Consider the following 21995-nt stretch of genomic DNA (forward strand, 5'->3'; position numbering starts at 1 on the left):
AATAATTTCTTTCTGTATTCTGCAGAATATTTATAATGTATTCCAAAAACCAAACATCAGGAGATATTTTGTTGTTGCACATGCTAAAATTCAAAACATTGTGTTGTCTATTAAACTTCAGGAAAAAAGCTTACATTCTTCTCCTTAATGAGATTGGACCTCTTCAGACAGAATAAATGCTGGGAGCAAATGCTAGGCTAGTGTTTTACTTCAACACCTGGTTGTTCCTGTAGGATGATGTGACATGCTGAACATGAGTATTGTGGTGAAGTTGCTTCGTAAGTTTGAGGACTGATTTGAGAGAAGTGAAGAGTGTATGTTTTGCAGGAGCAAGCTGTGTGCTTGCCTTTGTGTCCTTAAGTCACTCTTTACAGCCTAGGTCACATTGTCAGAGCCTGTGGGGATTACGCTGTCAAAGACCGCAGTACACACAGCAAGCTCATTGTGCTGTTGTCTTGGCGCAAACTGCATTTGAAGTTCACATCCTAAGCATTCTGTCCTCTTCAAAGAAAATAATAGATCCAGCTTTTTACCATCCCTGAATATTGTAATGAGGAGATATCTTGCAATATATTTTTGGGAATCTGTGCTGTAGGAGGCAGCTGTAAAGAAACTTTCAGAACCATCAATTTTGAGAAAATATCTGCCTGCCCTAATTTTTTCAGTATAAGGAAAATTAGTTTTCTGGATTTGTCAATCATACAGTAGTTAACCTCACATCTTTTCTCAGAATTGTTTCTAACTGTGAGTATTCATATTATTCACCATTAAATGTGATAATAGATCATGTATTGGGGAAGATGTTTAAAATCTCTTGCTTTCAGAATAAAAATTTGTAGAAGAATTGTGTAAAATCACTTTTGTTTGGGTATGTTTAAGCTTTTAGCTGATGTAGTTTAAAGCTTAAGCTTTTCACCTTTAGGCTCTTAGCATTTTATTAGGACTCTTTAGAGAACTGCAAGACTCACTTCCAAGATTTTTTTCTTCTACCTCCTTGTTTGCTCTCATACTAGACTTGTGTTTAGCAAAGATTTAGATTCAAGTTGCCATGCTTGATGGCAGATGGCTTTTGTAGCACATTTTAGCAGCTCAGATCAGTACTTCCATTATTGTGGACTCATGTGACCACAAATGCCTCTAGCTCACCTGCAGCCTCTGGCATGACAGTGGTAGTTCACTGGAACCCTGCAAGTTCTTTCCAGGTTAATTTTCCTACTCCTGAATTTATAATAATTTATCCTGTGGTGTATTTGGAATATGAATTAATCTGCTTTGTATGTGTTTTAAAATGGGAATGTTTGTTGCTTGGCCATACGGTATGAGAGATGACCGTGAAATGTGATGCTTGCAATCATGCTCCTCAAGGTGCTTCTTATTGCGTGTGGCATGTTTCAGTTTAAGAATACTGGGGTTTTCCTCTTCATGTGGCTGTTTATCTCATATTGTAACAGCTCATGGGCTAAAATTGAGATATCATAAAAGTTCAGTTCACTCACACTATCATGTTATCAATGCCAGTGAAACAGCAGGAAGCAAAGAGTTCAGAATTGATCTGAGTGTTAAAGTTTTAAACAAATTTTCTGTGGTTCATCTCCTAAATATGTGTTATATGTGTCTGTGAATAAAGAATAAAAAGACTTTTATGTCAGCATAAATAGCTCTAGTAACCTTTTGATACTTGGTCTGTTCTTTCCAATGGAGAGTAGTAGTCTGGTGATGCTTTTGATATGCAGTAAAGTTTTGATCTTACAGATTTTGATTACTTCCAATTTGTGCAAATACTTCTGTAGAAATTGCCTATAACTCTTGTTTTCCTAGAAAATAATGTCTCTAGGTATTAAAACTGTGAATTGTCTTGAAGCTAACTTGTAGTTTAACTTTTCTATCTTAGTTTTAGTTTGAGATTTTTTAGTATAATTCTTTTTCACTGAAAAAGTTGTTACTACATGCATGCAACTTTGAAAATACTGTCTTTAGAAGTAATTTACTAGAGAATAAGTTCCTCAAAAAGCAAACTGTACTCTGAACCTCAGAGCTAATGAAACCTACTTTCTGCTAGATTTATGCACTTTATCTTTCTCCTCCTTCCCTCTGCAGTGCCTCCCATGTCTTCTACCTCTTTTGCTGGCCATGCAGCTGCACATGCCATGGCTGGGGTTGGAGCTGTGTACTGATTGACTGCTACCTTTTGGAGTGGTTAAGATGTGAGTCTTAATACCTGCCTTTTCTACATAGCAGATATGGATTTGGGTGTCTTCTACCAGCCGCTGGTTGTTTTGGGGTGGGATTTCATTGGGTCTTGAAGAAATTTGGTCTTGAGCCTGTTTTCAAATTCGATTGAAGCTAGTCAGCAGATTTTGAAAGCAACCAGCAGAGGCGAGTAGTCAAGAAATTATGTTAAAAGTTATAGTGAATTTTTGATTAACTGTTCTTGGAAGGAGAGGAATTGTAGAAGAGTTTCTGCTGCACAATACTTTCTTTACGCATTTTTTTCCTCCACTAGTTTGCCTATGTGTTTTCATTTCTAATTTAACTTAGCTTTCTGTCCTCTCAGTTCTGTGTGGCTCCCAGTCTGACATGCAAGTGCATGTGTTCCAGTGTAGAAGTCATGGTGCTAGACCACTGAATGCAATCACAGCCTGAAGGCTGGCTTGTGAGCCCTGTACTGGGAAATGGGATAAGAATCGAAAATTCTGGAAGCTGCTTTTGCCTAGAGGTTGGAGCAGATGGCTTCCTGAAATCCCTTCCAGCCTCAGATATCTTGTGACCTCTGATCCTTTTCCTTCTTAGAGAAGGTAGATCCAAGTTTCACCAAACTCCCTGCTTTCATACATTGCTGTATCTCCTGTTCAGGTTAACTAGTGCCTTTCTCTTACTGGATTTTCTGGGGAAGGATTTTTTAAATTTTCTTTTTACCTTATTTTAAGGCCTTTTTTTTGCTACTGAACTCCAGTTCTTCTGATTTTGTGGCCTTGAAACAGGAAGTCTTGATACATTTAGAGTGAGTGTTGAGGAACTTAGTATATCTAGTTTGAGAATATTCTTGCCATCTTTTCTTTAAAATGTTTGATTTTCACTTCTGAGATTTTCAGTCATTTAGAAACTTGACTTTCATAAAATGAAAAATAAAATAAATTATACATTGGAGGAACAGTTGTATTATAGGTTGTTTATAGATTGGCAAAATGTGCATTCTTGCCAGAAATTAATACAAGTTAGCCTACTTTATATTAAGTTTACATGCAGAGCAAAATTCAGCTTTCTTCTTCTGGAAACAAATAATGTGGAAGATAGAGGTGTGATGTGAATATTGGTCAGTTGACTGTAGACAGGCGTGTCCAAAAGATACTAGATTAATTTCTGAACCCTTGCAGTTGGGCAAGAGTGTTTTCTAGTCCTTTGGATAGATAGAACTGTGTCTGGAGACTGATTAGCTAAAAGATAACCTTTTGCATAAACAAAGATACGGAAGATACAATCAGAAGTTTGATCAAAATGTAACTGTATATTGTAAAAATGTGATTTTAAAATTCGGTATGAATTTCAATTCCCCATTTATATTCATTGGTCCATTATCTATTAAGGACAAATTTTATGGAGGCAAACAGTCTGATTGGCACTGACTTGACTTCTTAGGTGCGTGGATTGTTTCAAGGATTATCTTAAATGACGATGTCAGTTGGAACTCTGACTCTTATACTGCTGTTTTTCTGTGAGAAATATTTTTATTGTTTTTGCAATGTTTGTGAAAAAATTAAGTTTAAAAATGTCTAATGAGTGTGTTATTTGTGTGGCTGCCCTCACATTGGCAGATTTTCTCCTCTGCTAAAGAACTCAAAAAGTAGCATATTTGAAACACTTCTAGAACTGTATTGGCTGTTGTGCTTTACTGTGCAACATAAGAAATAATCCAACTTGAAGAATTTAGTTGAGTACAAATATAATTTACTGGAGTAGAGGAAATGCAGGCAAGCCAGTGGCATCAGTGGACTGGGAGAGCAGTGCTGTGGTCTAGCTGACCTCCAGTTATGGTGTAAGATGCTTTTGATTATGCCCAAGGAGAGTATCCTTCTGAAGATACTGAAAGCAAAGTTAGTGTAGGCAGAAAAGCGTAGAAATATTTCCAGGAAACAAACTTAGGAGAGAAAATGGAAGAGATCTTGATAGTATACACTGTAAAGACGTTTCCCATTCTGTAATTCAGTGAAATTTCTTGGAGATGTTAAAATCAAGCCTGTTGTTTATGATTTAATATATGGTCATTTCTTTTTCAGATCAAATCCAGTTACCCAGGAATATGATTGAGAATAGTATGTTTGAAGAGGAGCCCGATGTGGTTGACCTGGCAAAAGAGCCTTGTTTACATCCACTGGAGCCTGATGAAGTGGAATATGAACCAAGAAGCTCTCGTCTCTTGGTGCGTGGCCTTGGAGAGCATGAAATGGATGATGATGAGGAGGATTATGAGTCATCAGCAAAATTGTTGGGGATGTCCTTCATGAACAGAAGCTCGAGTCTGCAGAATAACATGTCTGCATATAGACAAAATCCAAATGGATCATGCTCAGTTCCCTCTACGAGGACCTTGGTGGTTTGCACAGTTGTTTTTGTGATTGCATTTTCATTAATAATAGTGATTTATCTTCTTCCCAAGTGTACATTTACCAAAGAAGGCTGCCATAAAAAAAATCTTACAATGGAACTAATATATCCTTTGGCAACCAATGGAAAACTATTTCCATGGGCAAAAATTAGACTTCCTCCTGATGTTGTACCACTGCACTATGATCTTGTCTTGCAGCCAAATTTAACTACTCTGAAATTTACAGGCTCCGTAAAAATAGTGGTCAACATCCTCCATGTAACTCAGAAGATTGTACTTCACAGCTCAGGACTTAATATCGCCAAGGCGACAATTACTTCAGCACAAGGGCAGCAAGCAAAGCCAGTTGAATTCCTGGAATATCCATTGCATGACCAGATTGCACTCATGGCTCCAGAGGCTCTCCTTGCTGGACAGAATTACACTGTCGACATGGAATATTCATCTAATTTATCAGACACCTACTATGGCTTCTACAAAATTTCTTACAAGGATGAGAACTCTAAGCAAAGGTATGCCCACTAATACATCTTCTCTGTTCTGTCACTTCTAGATTGTGCTTTGATAACAGAAATAAAAAGGTTGCTTTTTTTATTGGACATTTTATGCATCTTATTCCCATTGAGAAAAACCAGTCTTTTATCTCTTGATTAATCTACTTGAAAAATGTCTTTCATGGATGAGTTCCTTAAGTCAGGGCAGCCTCTCCTACAGTGAAGTGTACTTCAGCGTGGAGGTTGTAGGTGGTTGTAGTGTGGCTTTTTTGATTTGTTAAATTTTTAATTTCTCTCTTTGGAAATTCTTCCCACATTTCTTGAGCCCTTAAGTCTCAAGGCAGGGACTGAGGAAAAAAAGTCCTGTCCTCATAAAAAGATTCTGGGTTCAAGACCACCAAAGGAACCCAGCGGGGCCCAAAGGGATGCACCACACAGTCGTAAGGGAATGGAGAGGTGTCAGTGCCAAGACACTCTCAATCATATATGAAAAAGTCACATCAGTCAGGCAGTCTCACATGACTGGAGAAAAGGGAAACATCACACTTACTTTTACAAAGAGTAAATTAGTGCTTTTTATCAAGATTATTAAAAATTGGCCCTCCGTCCCACTTTAGATGGGCCTTATGTTGATCATGTACTTAAGAGTGTTCATGCCTTTGTGCGCAAGTAACTATCCGTGCAGGTCTTCTAGAAACAGTGTGATGCAATAAAAAAGGGACAGGAAGAGCAGTGTGGGTTAGCTAAGCAACTTATTGCAGGCATTAAAAACTTGAATTCCCACGAAGTAAGCAGACGTAAGAGTGCAGTGGCAAGTGTAGAAGGCAAACATCACCTAGATGATTGAAATTCAGTGGATTTTTTTCCTATTCCAATGTAGCTGCAGCTTTCTTTTCTGTTTGTATTTACTGTAGTAGAAAGAATGCTTCATTGTTCACAGAGGAAAAATACGACCTGTTAGTTTTTTTTGAGATTTTGTCCCCCTTCAGTCCAGTGCTACCTGCTTTTGTTCAGGAAAAGACTGTTTTAACCTGTATGTTGAACATGTTTTAACCTGTATGTTTTTCAGTAAATCCTTCCCAGATAACTCTTCAGTGATTTCATCATTTTCACTGCCTTGCCTGCCTCTTCTTTTTGCAGGGGCATTGTGTCTGTCTGTCTGTTGTCTGTAGTTTTACAAATGCAGACTACTCTGATAAGCTCTGTTGTTACTGTACTTCCTATATAAAACTCAAACTATCAATTGATTTTGGAAGAAAATATATTTTCTTTAGTTTAGTTCTACTTTCTTTTGAATATTTTTTAAATTGACACAAAAGTACAAAATTACAAAATGGCAAAATAACTCACTTAGCTTGTTGCCCAAAGCAAAATATAAAATAAATAAATAGGGCCTTATTTCTATTTTTATGCAGAATGGTTCTTTATTCTTTGCTTTTCTTCTGCACAATCTTGCAGTGAAATTGCATTAATTTGTCAGAGGTAAGAAAAGAGTAAGAAGTTAAAAGCAGACATCTTGTGAGTTGTCAGCACTGTGTCTTCTCAGAAAGTCTGTATATCCAAAAATGTTTGAATCATAATGCAGAACAAATAAACCACCTAAACATTTCTGGGTAGTTTGACAGTAGGGTAAAAAAAAAAGCAAGAAAGAAAAAACCAAAAATGTGTACCATCTTCTTGTAGCACCAGTAAGTACTTCAATTAGTAGACTTGCTGAACTCTGTGTTGTCTTGCAGGTGTAAAAGTCAGAGATGCTCTCCATCAAAAGCTGTAATTTCCATGGCTAGTTAGTGTAAAAATAGTGGAGAAGGAAGATAGACTCCCGAGAAGTTGTCTTGTAATATTAATAGCTGTTGTATTAGAGACAAGACAGTACATGAACTTGGGCAGAATCCATCTACTAGCCAGCACAGGGAGCAGGCACACTGTTAGATGAACTGTGGGAACATCTGCAGGAAATGGCCTGGCAATTAGTTGAAAAGGCTCCCTTGCAGCCCTATATACTGCAGAGATTGAAAAATTAAATTAGCAAGCATAACTATTAAATAGTTTAATTTTTCAATCTTCTTTTTGCTCCCTCTCTCTAGAAACTGGCTGGCTTATATTTTGGCAATTGTTTTGTAAGTGGGTTATTTCAGATGTATTCTTCTTCGTTCAGAAAGCAAAAAATAGCCAAGAAGATTACTCCTGAAATAAGTATGTTACTTGGGTTTTAAAGAAAAAATTGTGAATGAAGCATTTATTCTGACTGGCCCAGCCAGTCTTCAAAAAGTTATTCCCATAACAAGCTCTTAGAATGTTTGGAAGGGAAATAACTGTTGTATCGTAACTAAACTGACATTTATGCTTTTAATAATTCTTATTTTGCTCTTCTCCACTCTTCCCATTAGGTGGTTTGCAGCAACTCAGTTTGAACCTCTGGCAGCAAGGTCTGCTTTTCCATGCTTTGATGAACCAGCACTTAAAGCTACTTTTTTAATCAAGATCAGAAGGGATGAGAAACTTTCCACTCTGTCAAATATGCCAAAGGTACCTGATTTTTGTAGGGGAATTTTAGTAGAGCTGCTGCCTAGGTAATCCATTTCAGTGTTTATTGCATTAATATCCAGGTGATTTACCTGAGTGGTAAGCTATAAACTGTATGACTTTATCAACTGTTTTGTTCTCAAAGACTTGAACTTTGCAGAGAAAACACTTGTTCAATGCATTGCACAGTGTAGGATGTTACAGACAGTTGAATGACTGAAGGATTCCTGTTGGAAATTAAATGAACTATTATTTTGCAAAGGCTGTGTTGTTGGTGATGTTGGTCTCAGCAGCCCTTGAGGTTTGCTTTTGAGTTTTCCATGTTTGCTGCTGCTGCATATGTGCAGAGTACTGGAGTACTTTCAGCAGTAATTTGTGTAATTAGCACCAGTCTATGTGAAAATATGTCTGATCTTGAAGGATGTGCTTCTGTGGCTAAATGAGGGGAGGTGTGTTATGAACACAGAGTCAGCTCCAGAATGTGAATGAGGAATCTGACATTCCTTCGGCTAGAATTTTTCCGACAAAATCTTTTAGGAGCTTATCTGAATTTTATGGTGATAGTTTGTCATTATGCCTTTGACAAACTTTTATGGAAGCCTAATTCAGTTAGACAGACGAGAAAGACTGACATTACCTAGTCTGTGTCTGAACTAGTTTTTCTCTCATCAAAACATTACCACCATTTATCATCCAGCAGAAACTCAATACTGACATTGGTCTAATCTGTAAATGAGAAAATTAGACCTTTGGTGTTTCTGGTGCATTTATGTACACTGTGCAGCTTGGGTTCCAGGAAGCTGTCTAAAGCTCAGGGTGCTGATGCAGATGCCTTGTTTTTGAAAACCAAGCTAATAACTGCAACCTTATGAAACAGGTACCTTTTCACAGTGTACAAACATTTATTTGGATTTGTAGTGATTCTTAGCCATACAGGAAGAAATGAACTCTGGTGGACCACTCTTCTGTTTTATGTAAAAAAGAAAGGGTGCTCACTCAGTCTCCTCTGCTAGGAGCTGGGCAAGTGGTTAATGTGTTGGTCAAGCTGGTCAAGATACTAATAATGCCAAGGTTGTGGGTTAGAGCCCTGTATGGGCCATTCACTTGGACTTGGATTCTGTGGTCCTTGTAGGTGCCTTCCAACTCAGAATATTTTGTAATGTGTGCAGCAGACATTACTGAAATAATCATCTGTACCTACGTGACCAAGAGATCTCCGAAGTAGGCCTTGTCAGCTAGTGTGTACATCACTAACTTGGCAACATACAGTGTCTTGACATGGATTAAGGCTAGAAGTAAACTCTGTATTTTGGGGCTGTCAAGCTACCTTTGTGGTTTTGTTTGTCCTGGTTTTGGTTTGGGTGTGTTGTTTGTTTTTTTTGTTGTTTTTTTTTTTTTTTAATGAGAACAACTAATTTTTAAACCAGTTTATCTGCAGCTGCAGCAGACTTTCTTAAACAGACGGTCATCTCCTTATAAAGCAGAAGCTCTAATAAAGGCAGAAATTTATGAATTCACTAGAGAAATTGAAATATGGCATTCTGCTCATGCATAATGGTCAGTTATTATAGTGGTTATGGCTTCAAGTTTAAAAATCCATTTCTCTTTAAGGCTGACAGTTAAATTTTCAATGACAGTTAAATGTCAAAACATTGTTTGGTTTCAAATGGTCTTGTTTAAAACTAATATTGTTGTTGTTTTTTTAATGTTTGTGGGTTCAAAAAATAAAATCATATATGAAGTTTCAGAATTTATAAACTGCCATCTTTCTTTCCAGACCTTTAGTATTTTGCACTATAGTGGTTTTAAAAATTTTGCTTTGTTCTTTTTGTATTTCATGTTTGTGAAGGAATACATAGAAAAAAGACATATAGCATGCTTTTCTAGGACTAGTATTAAAGAAAACTGCACAGACAGTAAGTTGAGGTACAGTACAGTATCTTACTTCTGTATAGTATTTTACTGTGTGCTCAGAAAACTGGGCAGACGGTCACTTTTGTCAATGTGTTTAAGCTGGGCATCTTTTTGCTTTGAAGTAATTGGTCTTAGGTTTTCCTCAGTTTTTGAAATGCATTCTCTTTTGATTTATAAAAGTGCATCTGATTAATATTTTGTTCAATTTTAAAATAGTAAGTATGTCTGGTTACCTAGTTTTACTGAGACTTATGAAAAGAAACTGATGTAACACCAGTGTTTTCAGTAGGGTATGCTGAAATGTGTCCCTGGTCTAGCCTAATGCTCCCTTGAATCAATGCTGATCTATATGTTGATTTTGGATTATACTGGGATTTTAAATGCAATCCATATTAGGTTAGTTTCTCCAACAGAGTAGTAGTTTGGTAATACTGCATAATAAAACTTGACAAATAATTTTTGTATATATAAGTGTAAATGTTTCATGTCTTCCTAAACTTGTTACATTGTTGTAAGCATCATCAATCCCTCTGAAATATAACAAAAGTACAAAGATATTATATAAGTGTGCCTATAAACTGTTTGTGGCATGAAATAATTACTTAGCATTGGTTTCTTTTATGTCTTAGTGTTCTTTTGTCTGCATTAATAATCATTTCCCCTGCAGAAAGCCACTACACCTGTGACAAATGGAATTGTTCAAGATGAGTTTTTTGTGAGTTTGAAGATGAGCACCTATCTACTAGCTTTTGTTGTTGCAGACTTGAAAAACATCAGCAGGGAAACTAATGGGACTCTGGTATGTGTTTGTTTCACTTTAAGTTCTGCTTCACTCTTCCCAAGCTGACCAGACTACTAAACAAAACAAAATGATCCCCAAGCAAAAAAGCAAACTCTGTCTCTTTTAAATTTATTTATCTTCTTGGTTTCATTATGCTCATCATAGGTAGGGGACAAAAGCCATATGCTGTAAAGTGGACTGAGGTGATACCAGGCTGAATACACTTTTACAACAAGGGACTCTGCGTCAGGTCTTGTTAGAAGTGGGAATTTACAAAATGCAGAATTCTTAAGAGCTTTCAGAGCCAGCAGCTTTAAACTCTTCTTTTCGATGCTTCGTCTGTCAACAGTAATGTCATACAAACCAGGAGTTGTTCTGAGAATGTAAAGAAATGTGACAAGTTTCTAGAAACACCTACGCATGGTTTCAACCACTGCCACAAAAATTTTCTGTACCTGCCAAGATAACGTATCTGAAAAACTCATGCTCTACAGTAAAGCAAATTTACATGGACTTTAAAATCTGCATTTAGTCACTTATATACAGTGATTTAATTTTGTTTTTTCCAAAGGTTCCAGACATCAAAGAGTAGGTCCTGCTTGAGCTTTGTCCTTTGCAAGGGTATGGCCTATTTCGGTAATGTGTGCAGTTAGAGAAACTAAAGAATAAACGTGGTAATATTAGTAGTTGTTCCTTAATCTTTTTTTAGAAAGTGCAGAAGCTTCATATAGGCAACGACTTTGATGACTCCTTAGCGAAAACTGCCCCTTTGTGGTGAAATGTCAGAACTGCCTATGTACCAAGAAAATGCCAGAGGGAGTAGTGCTAGTAGCATTGTAGAAGGAAAAGCTCTCTCTTTAGTCCCATAAATAAACACAAGTAAAGATGCAAGACAGGCTTTAATTCTGATCTAGACAAGTATTTCTAATGAAAGATGAATAGAACAGATTGTTACACTTTTTTTTTTTTTGCTTTTGTTGCTTTTATTCAGGTCTATTTGAACTGTATACTGCTGAAACCATACAGTCAGCTCTTTGAGGCAGATAACTTTTTAACTTAATAAGAATACTTCTTACTCATATTTAATTTATTATTTTTAATTTCTTCTTTTTCAAAAAATGTATTAATATTTTAATCTTATTAAGAATACTTGCCACCATGAAGGGAGAAAGCATAAGAATACCAAGTAAGGTCAGAGTTTTAGTAGGTCTAAAGTAATCTCATGAGTGTCCAGCAGGCCAAGGAAGTCAGTAAAAAGGAAGCATATATTGGCATTTCCCAGGAAATAGAGACCCAGAATGCTTTCAGCTGTTTGTGGTTGGGAGATAAAAGAATTTGAGCTTCACACAGAAGAAGTTTATTGTCATGAAAGCTTTAAGATAGTGCAGAGTTGAATTAAAGTTGCTTCATGCTTATGCTCTTGTACTCCAGGAACACTGGACTGGATTCTTACTCATATGTGCTTCATTCAAACTCTAAAATTAAAAAGTGACCTTTTCCATCTGTTTGACATGTCATTTGTTGAATTAATTTATAGCACAGGAAGAGCGACTCCTTTTTTATAGAACTGGAATATGGTTGTCCACTTATTTCTTTGTTTGTGTATGGAAGGGTGTCCTAAACATGAATGTACCTGTAACTTAATCAAACATGTTTTCTTGATACATAAGGGGGAGATTGTAACCTCTCAATTTTTATATAAATGCTTCTTACATCATGTCTAATGTGGCCATAGGGATGAGCTTTATGCCAATTTTTTTTTTGAGAGAGAATTTCTTGCAGATTATACTACTGCTATCATACTATATATAAATGCTGTCATAGAGTAAAGATTGGTTGAGGCGTACAGGGAAGGTCCCTTAATGACTTATGAGGGATTTTAAAATTTGTGTCATGTAGACCCTTCTTGGACACATTCCTTAAAGCTCTCATCCTTGAATTGTTCTTGCATACACACAGGACAATGTCCCTGTATTTTGACCTGTTAATAGGCTCTAATAAGAAAAATCAGCTTTTTATGAGCAAGTTCATAACTACTCTATGTAATTTGTGTATGTACTTTCAATGTGTCTTACCTGTTTCAGGAACTTCTCCCAGGTCCTCCTTCACTTCTAAATCTTTTTTGGCTATAAGTTTCAAAATATTTTTTCTTCTCTGTTTGGACTAGGTATCTGTCTATGCCGTACCGCAGCATCTAAACCAAGTTGGGTATGCCCTAGACACAGCAGTGAAGCTTCTGGAATTTTACCAAAAATACTTTTTTATGAAATACCCTCTTGAAAAATTAGGTAAGTTCTTTAAGACTTTTTTTTTTAATTGAAAAAAAAAATAGAAGAAGCTCTGAACTGAGAAATGCATGGGAATTTTCATTTTTAAAAAAAAGTATTACTATTATAAGATAAATAAAAAACCTAAATATATGTTTGTCTGGCTACAAGTATTAAGTGATTCCCAGGCTGGAAAGCTTTTGTAAGCATTTGAAAACAGATTGCTTATATTTTTACATAAATTTACACAGAAGAATTTCTTTGGTGTTACTCAACTTAGTAGTGAGGAAATTCTCAATCTGTGTACCATGTTCACAACTACAGGACCTGCAGCTTGACTCTTCTACATGCATTAGTTTGCCTGGAAAGATAGTGAAATGCAGTCTTTTAAGACACTACTTTTCAGTAGTGTACTTTTCAGGCCATCTCATTTCTATGCTACTTTTGCTCATGCAGGATCCATAGGCACAGTCTTGTTAAGTTATGTCAGAGTACTGCTAGAGAAACATCATTATCAATCTATGGGGCATCTGTACTTGGGATTTGAGTGTATGTCCACACTGCAGTGTTTAAATAATTAAAATAGGTAGTCTTGAAAGATAGTATTGGTTTAACTAGCAATTTTCAAAATCTTTTTTCAAATCTTTTCCAGATCTGGTAGCAATTCCTGATTTTCAATCTGGGGCAATGGAAAATTGGGGCTTGATCACCTTCCGAGAAACAACACTCTTATTTGACAACAACACTTCTTCAGCAAGGGATAAAAAGCTAATAACTGCAGTGATAGCACATGAGCTTGCCCATCAGGTAATAGTCTGGGAAGTTGTTTGTTTTTTCTTTTTTAATTTCTTTGCTTTTTAAGTGCAATTCTGTCCTTAAATTCACCCCTCCCCTCACTGTGACTGGGTAGTGCATTGTGTCTGTTTAGAAAACCTGCAGGTGTATTTTCTACAGCACAGCAGGCAGAGTTCAACTCTCGTGCCATGCTTTAGGAGATGTTGCTGCAAAGGCTTCACTGTGGTTTTGACTGACCTTCATTTTACCTTACCTTCATTTTAGATAAGGCAGAGGATGGATGGAGTACTTCTTATTTGATTTTAATTCTAAGAAAATAATGATGTTTTTGGTCTTTCTTAGTGGTTTGGCAATCTAGTAACTATGGAATGGTGGAACGATCTCTGGCTGAATGAGGGATTTGCCACATTCATGGAATACTTTGCCATGGAGGAGGTTTTTCCAGAATTACGTTCAGTAAGTAATTTCTATAGTCCCATTTTCAGTACCTTCACTATTAGCTGTTTTTAAGTGCTGCCTATAAATGATTGATACTTATAAACTGATATTAAAATTTATTTTGGGCACCATTGAGATCAAGCATCTCTGCTTTTGCATTTTATCATATTGGAAGTGATAAAAGGGTTTAAAAAAAAGTGATAAAGGCTTTGAGAAGGGTACATTGTTCCTGTGGGTTGTAAATTTTTTTAGATTTTTTTTGATAGTAACCTACAGGCAGTCTGCTGTGTTTTGTGAAGGTTAAAGTGTTCTGTGCAAAATAGCAGGTGTTAAAACATGTAGATGTCTGTGTATCAAATTATAACTTAAAATCTTTTTAGAAGTGCAGACATGCTGTTGAACAAGTTTGTCTACTTCTGCTTTTCCTAATAGACCTAGGAAGCATTAGGTTATTAAATATGCCTGAGGTTGCAATCACATGAAAGAAGCACAGTTGCCAGTCATGGTATAACCACATTTATTAAAAGTGTACATAGCTTTTATAATATTTTCACCATTGGATTAGAACAGTGTGAGCCTGGAAAGCCAATAGTATAATTGTTAATAAATTTGCTAACCAATTATTCAGTTCCCTAATAGCAAAATCAGACTTTCCTCTTAAAGATAAATGTTTATATAGTAGTTCTTTCTGCAAACTAGTGTGCACCTGCTGCTTGTTACATTTTTAAAAACTTTGTTATATCTCTTCTGCCTTGACTGAATAGTCTTTTCTTTCTAACTAAATGCTCTTTGTTATAAGTTCCCTTTGTTTTCTTTCCCTACATGAAGTAACTCCTGTCTTCCCATCATTGTGGTACTTGCTTGTGTCTGAATCAGTTTGAATTTCACAAATGACCAGACCTGGCATAAAAATACCAAATGGTCCACCGTAGAGGATTCTGGGTTACACTTAATACAAGCACTACTCCCACAAGCACTTCTGTTTACAAATATGGCTGAAGGATAGAATCTTTCTGATATAATAATGTAGTGATTACTTACTAACTCACTCAGGTGCTAAGTGACCTAGCTTTTCAGACACTGGAAAACATGATGGATTCAAATTTGGTCTCTATTTTCCAATGGAAAGATATCAACTGCTGCCGTAAAACTTTTTTGTCAGTGAGAATGACAGGCAGATAAACAAAGGTTAGTGGAATTAAATGTAGAGGGTAGTGGAGAGACTAATTTTTCATTCTGGGTAGAGATAGCGCCAAGTAAAGGACATACCTGAGCCCTGAAATTAACCTCTAGGAGTGTTTACGAGATTTGCCTTAGTCATGGGATTAAACACCTGATTTGTACTGAGTGTTTCCTGCCGGGTAGGTATCATTGTCTTCTCAGCATTCTGGAGAAGTTTGAGTTCTTAAATCACTCTTATTAGTATTAAGAAACTTGAGTTGCTAACCTGGTCCAGTAGAATTATTTTACAGCACTGGATGTTTCAAAACTTCTTCATTTGATCTAGCTTGGTTGTTTAGTTGGAATGTCACCAAAAGTATGCAGCCATTCTGCTTGTTGGGGGCATATGTGCTGAGGGTGGGACAAAAAAGTAGTGTTCTTTTTTGACAAGGACACATCTAACATCTATGTACTTCATTCCAAACGCTCTCTGACAAGCTGCCTTTACGAATATCTCATTTCATTGTTTGATGGTCCTAGAATGTGTTTTGGTGGAAATAAAAGACATTACCCAGAACTTCTCCATTCAAGAAGAGTAGCCTTAACATTTTAAACTTTAACAATTATTTTTATTGTATTTCACAGAGGGTTTTTGTGGGTTTGTTTGTTGTTATTGTTGGGGTTTTTGTTGTTTTTTTAACTCTCTACTGTACAGAGAATTGTTTGCTTGTTTGATGAAATGAAATGGACACATACCAATATGATCAACTTCTTTTCAGTGTTTGGGGTTTTCTTGTTCTGGTATCAGTGTGTTAAATTCTAATATCCCCATTCTAGAAGAAAAGAAGTAAAGAGATTTTGGTAATCACTAGATAAACAGCTGTTTACATTTTCCCAAACATTATTATAATGAATAATTTCTCTAGACTTCATGACATGAAAGTCATGTTTTTGTATTCCCTACCTCCTGGAAATGAACTGAAAACAGTGGTGAAATTTGACACACACTTACTTAGAAGATGCATTTTTGTCTAGTGCCATTGACACACTTGCCTGAGACAGGGGCTTAAAGGTCTGCATAATGATGCAAACTCAAAAGTGAGAATCCATGGCTAAAATGTGGCAGGGAAATAGCTTTTAGAAAAGGTATCCTGACAATTCTTTTGCTGCCTGGACAATGGAGGAGCAAAGCAGGGACAACTTTTACTTTTCTGCTTAACATGTACATTTCAGCTCCCTAAACAGCTAAAAATGTTTCTCTTCCAGGATGAAGATTTCCTTACTTTAATTTTCAAGGCTATGATGAAGGATGCCTTGAATTCTTCACATCCAGTCTCTTCTTCTGTTCAGTCTTCAGAGCAAATTGAAGAAATGTTTGATGCTCTTTCTTACATCAAGGTAACTGTAAAAATATTCCAAAATATTTGGAAAGTGATACATTGGCTATTGAAAATATGAATGTGGAATCACAAGTAAATAGGCATATACTGACAGACCTTTGGTTATTTACACCCAACTCAAACAAGGCGGGATTTCTCAATAGTGTTTTTGAGATCTATGTAGCATTTAATTAGGAAAATATTATGTATATGTATTTGTTGCCTTACTTAACATCTTGTTCGGTGATTGAGCACTAAATATAATACTCATGAAGATGTAAGAGGGGAACCAATAGATGAAGCAACATAACCGGTTAGGCATATATTCTTTTGGTAGCAGAATGTAACAAGTGGTTTTAAAAAGAGTGAAAACAAAATACCAAAGTAGTCACTCAGTCTTATACTCTTTCTAGTTTAAAAAACCTCCAGGATTTTAGAGATAGCCTGAACTGGACGCTTGCCTCTGAATGCAAATTATTTTACTGCATATCCTGGTTGTCTGAAATGCGATTATTTATAATGTCTGGTGAGAGTTGTGTGTGAGGCGTATGTTATTAAAGCATCTTGGTGCCTTGCTTAAAAATGCATGAGAGAAGTACCTGTATTATTCACATTGTCTCAGGTTTTAGATACCAGATTTTGGTAGTGTTGGAGGAAAGCCCTTTCTTTGTTCATTTTAGATTATCTGGCATTTTTTTCCATCACTATCATCCAATTAGAAGTCATGGGGACAGCTATTTTCTGCTGAAAAATAGTCAAATATTGCATCTTCCTCTGCTCAGTGGAATGCAGTTCCCATGACAGTCTTGGTTTGTTTCCTTTTGCAAGTCTCATCTGGTCAACACATCTTGTCTGGCATCCTTGAATAGTCTGGGATGCCACATAGACTTATGGTAGTGATGTGCTTCCATTTATTTTGGACTCTGCTCTCTCAGCTGCAAGAACAGATATTTGTGATTTTCAGGTTACCTTGGTTGCCAGATGAATTTGGATTCTCTCCTTTTATCAAAAGGCATGGCTGTTGTTTCATGCTTCAGAGGTGCTGTCTCAAGTAATTCCCTTTTTGGTGAGCTTCTGGAAGCTATGCATTTGGCAGAATCATGTCTGTAGCCAACTAACTTTAAAGATACAAATTATGACAGTCTTGGACTGATTGAAACTTCTCTATATAATTTTAATGGAAAAGTTTCCTAAGTGATTGGATTGGAGTTGCAGTCAATTAGTATAACATTATATTTGGAGAATTATTTTATTACTTCATTGCTACTAATAAGTATGTGCACATTTTGAATAGAATTGTACTAACCTACACCTTTAAGAGCTGATCAAAAGAGGTTTTGCACATTGTCAGAAATAGTGTTTTCACAGCTGCTTTCTATGTTTCAGAGGATTTCATTGCATAGCTTTTCATTCATGCATGAAGTTCCTGTGTTATACTATTCTTGTCCTTACAGCTTAGGTAGAGTTCTTGGCAATTCATGTGAGAAGACACTTGTAATGTAGTCCCTGATAGGCAAAGGATTGTCTGTTACTGAATTGTACAATGTAATTTGTTTTACTGAACTACCAACTGACACAGATTAGGAGGTGACCTCTGCATTGTACTGTCTTGAACAGAAATAATTGTGCAATATTATTTTTAGTCCGGCTGTTTTACGGACTGTCAGTAAACCTAACACCCATGTGTGGGACAAGATCCACCTGGAAGGATATGACAGTAGGAAAAACAAGGAAGCAGAGCTGTAGGTCAAGTATAGATGCATACAGGAGGGGAAATAGTGGCCATATTATTAAAAACTGTAGTAAGGGCTATTCCTGACATTTGATGAGTAATAAATAACCAGGCTGCCTTCAGTTTCAGATAAGATCTTACTCACATTCCAGAACGTGCAACTGGAATGTGTGAGAACAATGCATTGTCTCTATAAAATCTTCTCCTACTTGTTTCTTTCCTAGAAATAGTACCAAAAATATAAAGTGTACCTTTAAACTATTCTTGATCACAGGCTGCTCCTCTGTGTTCAGTTTTACAATATATGGAGGTCCTCAGGCAAATTACTTATTGGTGGCTTTCACATAGAAACATTCACAGCCCTTTTGATACTAAAACTATACTTTCTTTTTTTTCTTTACAAGATGTTGCTGTATTTAAACACATCAAAACATACTTGTTCTTCTGCAGTCAGTTCCAGCCTACAAGTGTATCTTACATTTTTAATGTATTTTTAGGTTTTTGATTCAAATGAACATCATATGACTGTTAAACACTTACTCACAAGTGCAGTTCTGTACCATACAGATGAGTATTACTAATGAAAAATGGCAGGCAGCAGACACATATCAGTAAGAAGGCAATATTTTTCAGATTATATTGACTGGAAAAAATGTCAAATTCTACTAGTCCATTTTGTAATTTAGTTTGAGCCTTTAAAATATTTTTCCCAAAGCAGTTGGGGAAAATTTTCAAACTACATTAGTGTTTTCTGTAACTGTATTTGGAGTTTGTGAAATAGTAAAAGAATATTTTCCCAAGGAAACTGAGTTTAAAGGTAAATATTTGAAGGTTATTATTTGGAATAAAATCTGCTAGCTTCTGATTTACTTCTGTGAAAGAGCTATAATATGCATATGCTTTTAAAAGTTCTGTAACTTGAATTTACTGATACATTTTCTTTTTTTTTCTACCTAAAGGGGGCTTCACTTCTTTTGATGCTGAAGCATTATCTCACTAAGGATGTTTTCCAAGCTGGCATTGAGGTATACTTGCATAATCACAGATATGGAACTGCCCAGAGTGATGACCTGTGGGACAGCATGAATGAGGTATCCATCTTGGACACACTGTTCTTTTTTTTTTTTCCCCTCAACTTCTCTAAAGAGTATAATAGGTTTTATTTATTTCCTTGTTGATTAAAAAGATAGAATAATAAACTGCAGGTAAGCACTCTGAATTTTTTGCTCATTTTATTCCAAAATTCTTTCATATAGGTAGGGAGAAGTTCATTGAAGCTTCTAGGGCTACATTGCATACCATCCCAAAAAAGCACTATGAGTGAGTATGTGCTGCCCTGCATGTCCATCCAGAATGGACATATCCTCTCTAGAATTACATGGGTAATCTGTTAAGACCAGAATGAAAGTAATAAAATTCAGGACAAGATTTGCTTTCAAGGAATAGCTATATCCAGCCTCACAGAGGTCTTGTGTTGTGTTGTGTCTTGGGTTACTCTCTACTAATGTAACTTTTTGATAGCTTCTGTTGTAAAAAGTGTGATGAAATTCTAGGAAAGCAGACTGTACAGGCAGCTGTCAAATTATAAGGCAGATATAAGGCTGTGTCTAATTTTAAAACTAGTGTAAAGGGGTCAATAAAGCAAGGGCTTGGGTAGAAGAGAGTGAGGACTAGAGTCAGCAAGGCTGTGGGAATCAGAGAGGCCAGGGTAGGGAGGGTGGAGAGAAGTCAAGAAGGACAAGGGAAGGACTGAGGGTCTGGGGAACTACAGATGATTGGCAGGAACTGAGTGCCAAGGAAGGTCATGGACTAAATCATCTTTAGTACCATTATAGGGCACATACAGGACAACCAGGGAACCAGGCCCAGCCAGCATGGATTTAGGAGGGACAGGTCCTGCCTGACCAACCTGGTCTCCTTTTATGACCAGGTGACCCACCTGGTGGATGGGGGAAAGGCTGTGGATGTTGTCTACCTGACCTTCAGCAAAGCCTTTGATATTGTCTCCCACAGCATTTCCCTAGAAAAGCTGGCAGCTCATGGCCCAGGCAGGTGCACTCTTCATTGGGTTAAGAACTGTCTGGATGGCTGGGGCTCAGAGTGGAGGGAAATTTTCAAGTTCACTGTCAAAGTAGATTGTTTCCAGGTGCAAAATCATACAACCACTTACTTGGTAACTTAAGAAGAAAATTAAGTGTTCTCCATTTGCTTTTTATGATTGTTTTTACAGATTACCAATGGAACACTAGATGTAAAAAAAATGATGAAGACTTGGATTGTGCATAAAGGATTTCCTTTAGTCACGGTTGTCCGAAAGGGAAAGATTATTTCAGTACAACAGGAGAAATTCTTGTATCGTGTGGAACCGGAAAATTGGACATCAGATGCAAGGTTATTACCTTCTTAATACCTTTTATCCATTAAAAGTAAGCTGCTGTCTGAAGTTTGTACATCTTTCTGTCTTGTATTCAGGCATTTTAGTGTTTCCGTTGTAGGCAGGTAGTAACAGAGAGTCATCTAGTATCTGCCTGAAGGTGCATGTCTATTTCCACTGAAGCAACTGGTAAAAATCAGGGACACCCTTTGTAATCTGAATTACATGCATCCTTCTCCTGAAGCTTTTAAGCTTGACATCATGAGTTGGTTTTCAATACCAAAAGGCAGATCTCATAAGTAAAGGTTTCTTTACATTTGAGAAAGTTTTGTGTGTTTAACAAGACTCTAAAGAAAGGCAGGCTGCAGAAGTTTCACAGAAGTTAGAGATGCATGTATCCTACTTTAGAGCCTCTGTTTCTAACTTCCAAAATTCAGTTGTATACTTTGGGCTTTGCTACAAGAATGTAGAGAAACTAGAATCAATGCTTTCTTGGCTTTGAAATTTTAAGATGACACTACTACATGACAGAGGCAATATCTATTGTACCAAAACCTAAAGGGAAATACGTACGCTGATACTGAAGAAGCAAAGATATGGCAGTTGGTAGTTTTAAAATTTTGTTTACTGCAAATGTAACTTACCTTATGACCCTTGACAGCGTCTTCTAACAAAAATATATAAGTGTGAATTCTTTGATATTTTGCTGGTTTTATTCAGGTTTTTAGATTTAACAAGAGCTAAATCCATTGCATCATCTTGCAGAAAAATATGTCTGTGAAAGAAATTTGTCTCTTGAAATGTAGGAATTTAGAGGGCTCTGTTTTATTATTGTTATGCAGAGAAAGAAAAGCAATGTGGGGTTGAAAGGTAAGGGAAGAAGGGAAGGATTTTTAAGCTAAGTAATTTCTGCTTCTAGTTGATGTAAATTTGGGGCATGTATGAAAAAATTCAGAAAAAGAGTAGTCTATGTGAGTCATACATAGAGAGGACCCCCATCAAAATCAGATTAATATGTGCAGCTTCTTTCATCCCACTCAGATTTATGTTTTTCTCTAAATAGCCAAGTCCTTATCATTGTTATGAGCCTCCTTAGCATTTTTCTTCCAGCTTGCAGTTCATTTAAGAAAGTCTTTGTGCTGTACAATGAATTTTGGTTTCTATACTATGATTTGGAATTTGAGTCTTGTACTTGGATAATTTTTTAATTTTAGTTAAAACTTGTAAAAGATCAGAAAAACAACGTTGGACTCAGGTAAAAATCATACTGGATGAATTTCTAATGCAGCCAGAGATTTACTGTCTGTATGATTTTGGACTAGCCACCTAGCGTGCTGGAACTGGGAAAGCAGTACAAGGAAAAGTGGAATGCATCAGGGACTAGTGCAGTTTCAGATTTTACCGGTGATGTATACAGTGGGATCAAGTGCTCCCGAGAATTTGTAGGTGACGCCAAGCCGAGTGGTCCATCAGCCAAGCAGTTGGTGTGGCGGGGGGAAGGGATACCATCCAGAGGAATCTGGGCAAGTTC

General features: G+C 36.6%; 1 protein-coding gene across 2 annotated transcripts in view; it reads left to right on the plus strand.

Moving 5' to 3' along the window:
- The window catches only part of LNPEP (leucyl and cystinyl aminopeptidase), a 49850-nt gene that overhangs the window by 18228 nt on the left and 9627 nt on the right, over positions 1-21995 (plus strand). The window contains exons 2-11 of one of the 2 annotated variants that reach the window (XM_063181492.1): positions 2098-2204; positions 4275-5115; positions 7488-7626; positions 10205-10336; positions 12486-12606; positions 13238-13392; positions 13723-13836; positions 16246-16377; positions 19050-19181; positions 20321-20481. In XM_063181492.1, the coding sequence (XP_063037562.1) occupies positions 4298-5115; positions 7488-7626; positions 10205-10336; positions 12486-12606; positions 13238-13392; positions 13723-13836; positions 16246-16377; positions 19050-19181; positions 20321-20481 (1904 nt within the window). In that variant the 5' untranslated portion in view covers positions 2098-2204; positions 4275-4297. The remainder of the gene's footprint in view (positions 1-2097; positions 2205-4274; positions 5116-7487; positions 7627-10204; positions 10337-12485; positions 12607-13237; positions 13393-13722; positions 13837-16245; positions 16378-19049; positions 19182-20320; positions 20482-21995) is intronic. The other variant, XM_063181491.1, reaches the window with a different exon arrangement.

This window comes from Melospiza melodia, chromosome Z (genome assembly GCF_035770615.1).
Source record: "Melospiza melodia melodia isolate bMelMel2 chromosome Z, bMelMel2.pri, whole genome shotgun sequence".
Taxonomy (NCBI): Eukaryota; Metazoa; Chordata; class Aves; order Passeriformes; family Passerellidae; genus Melospiza; species Melospiza melodia.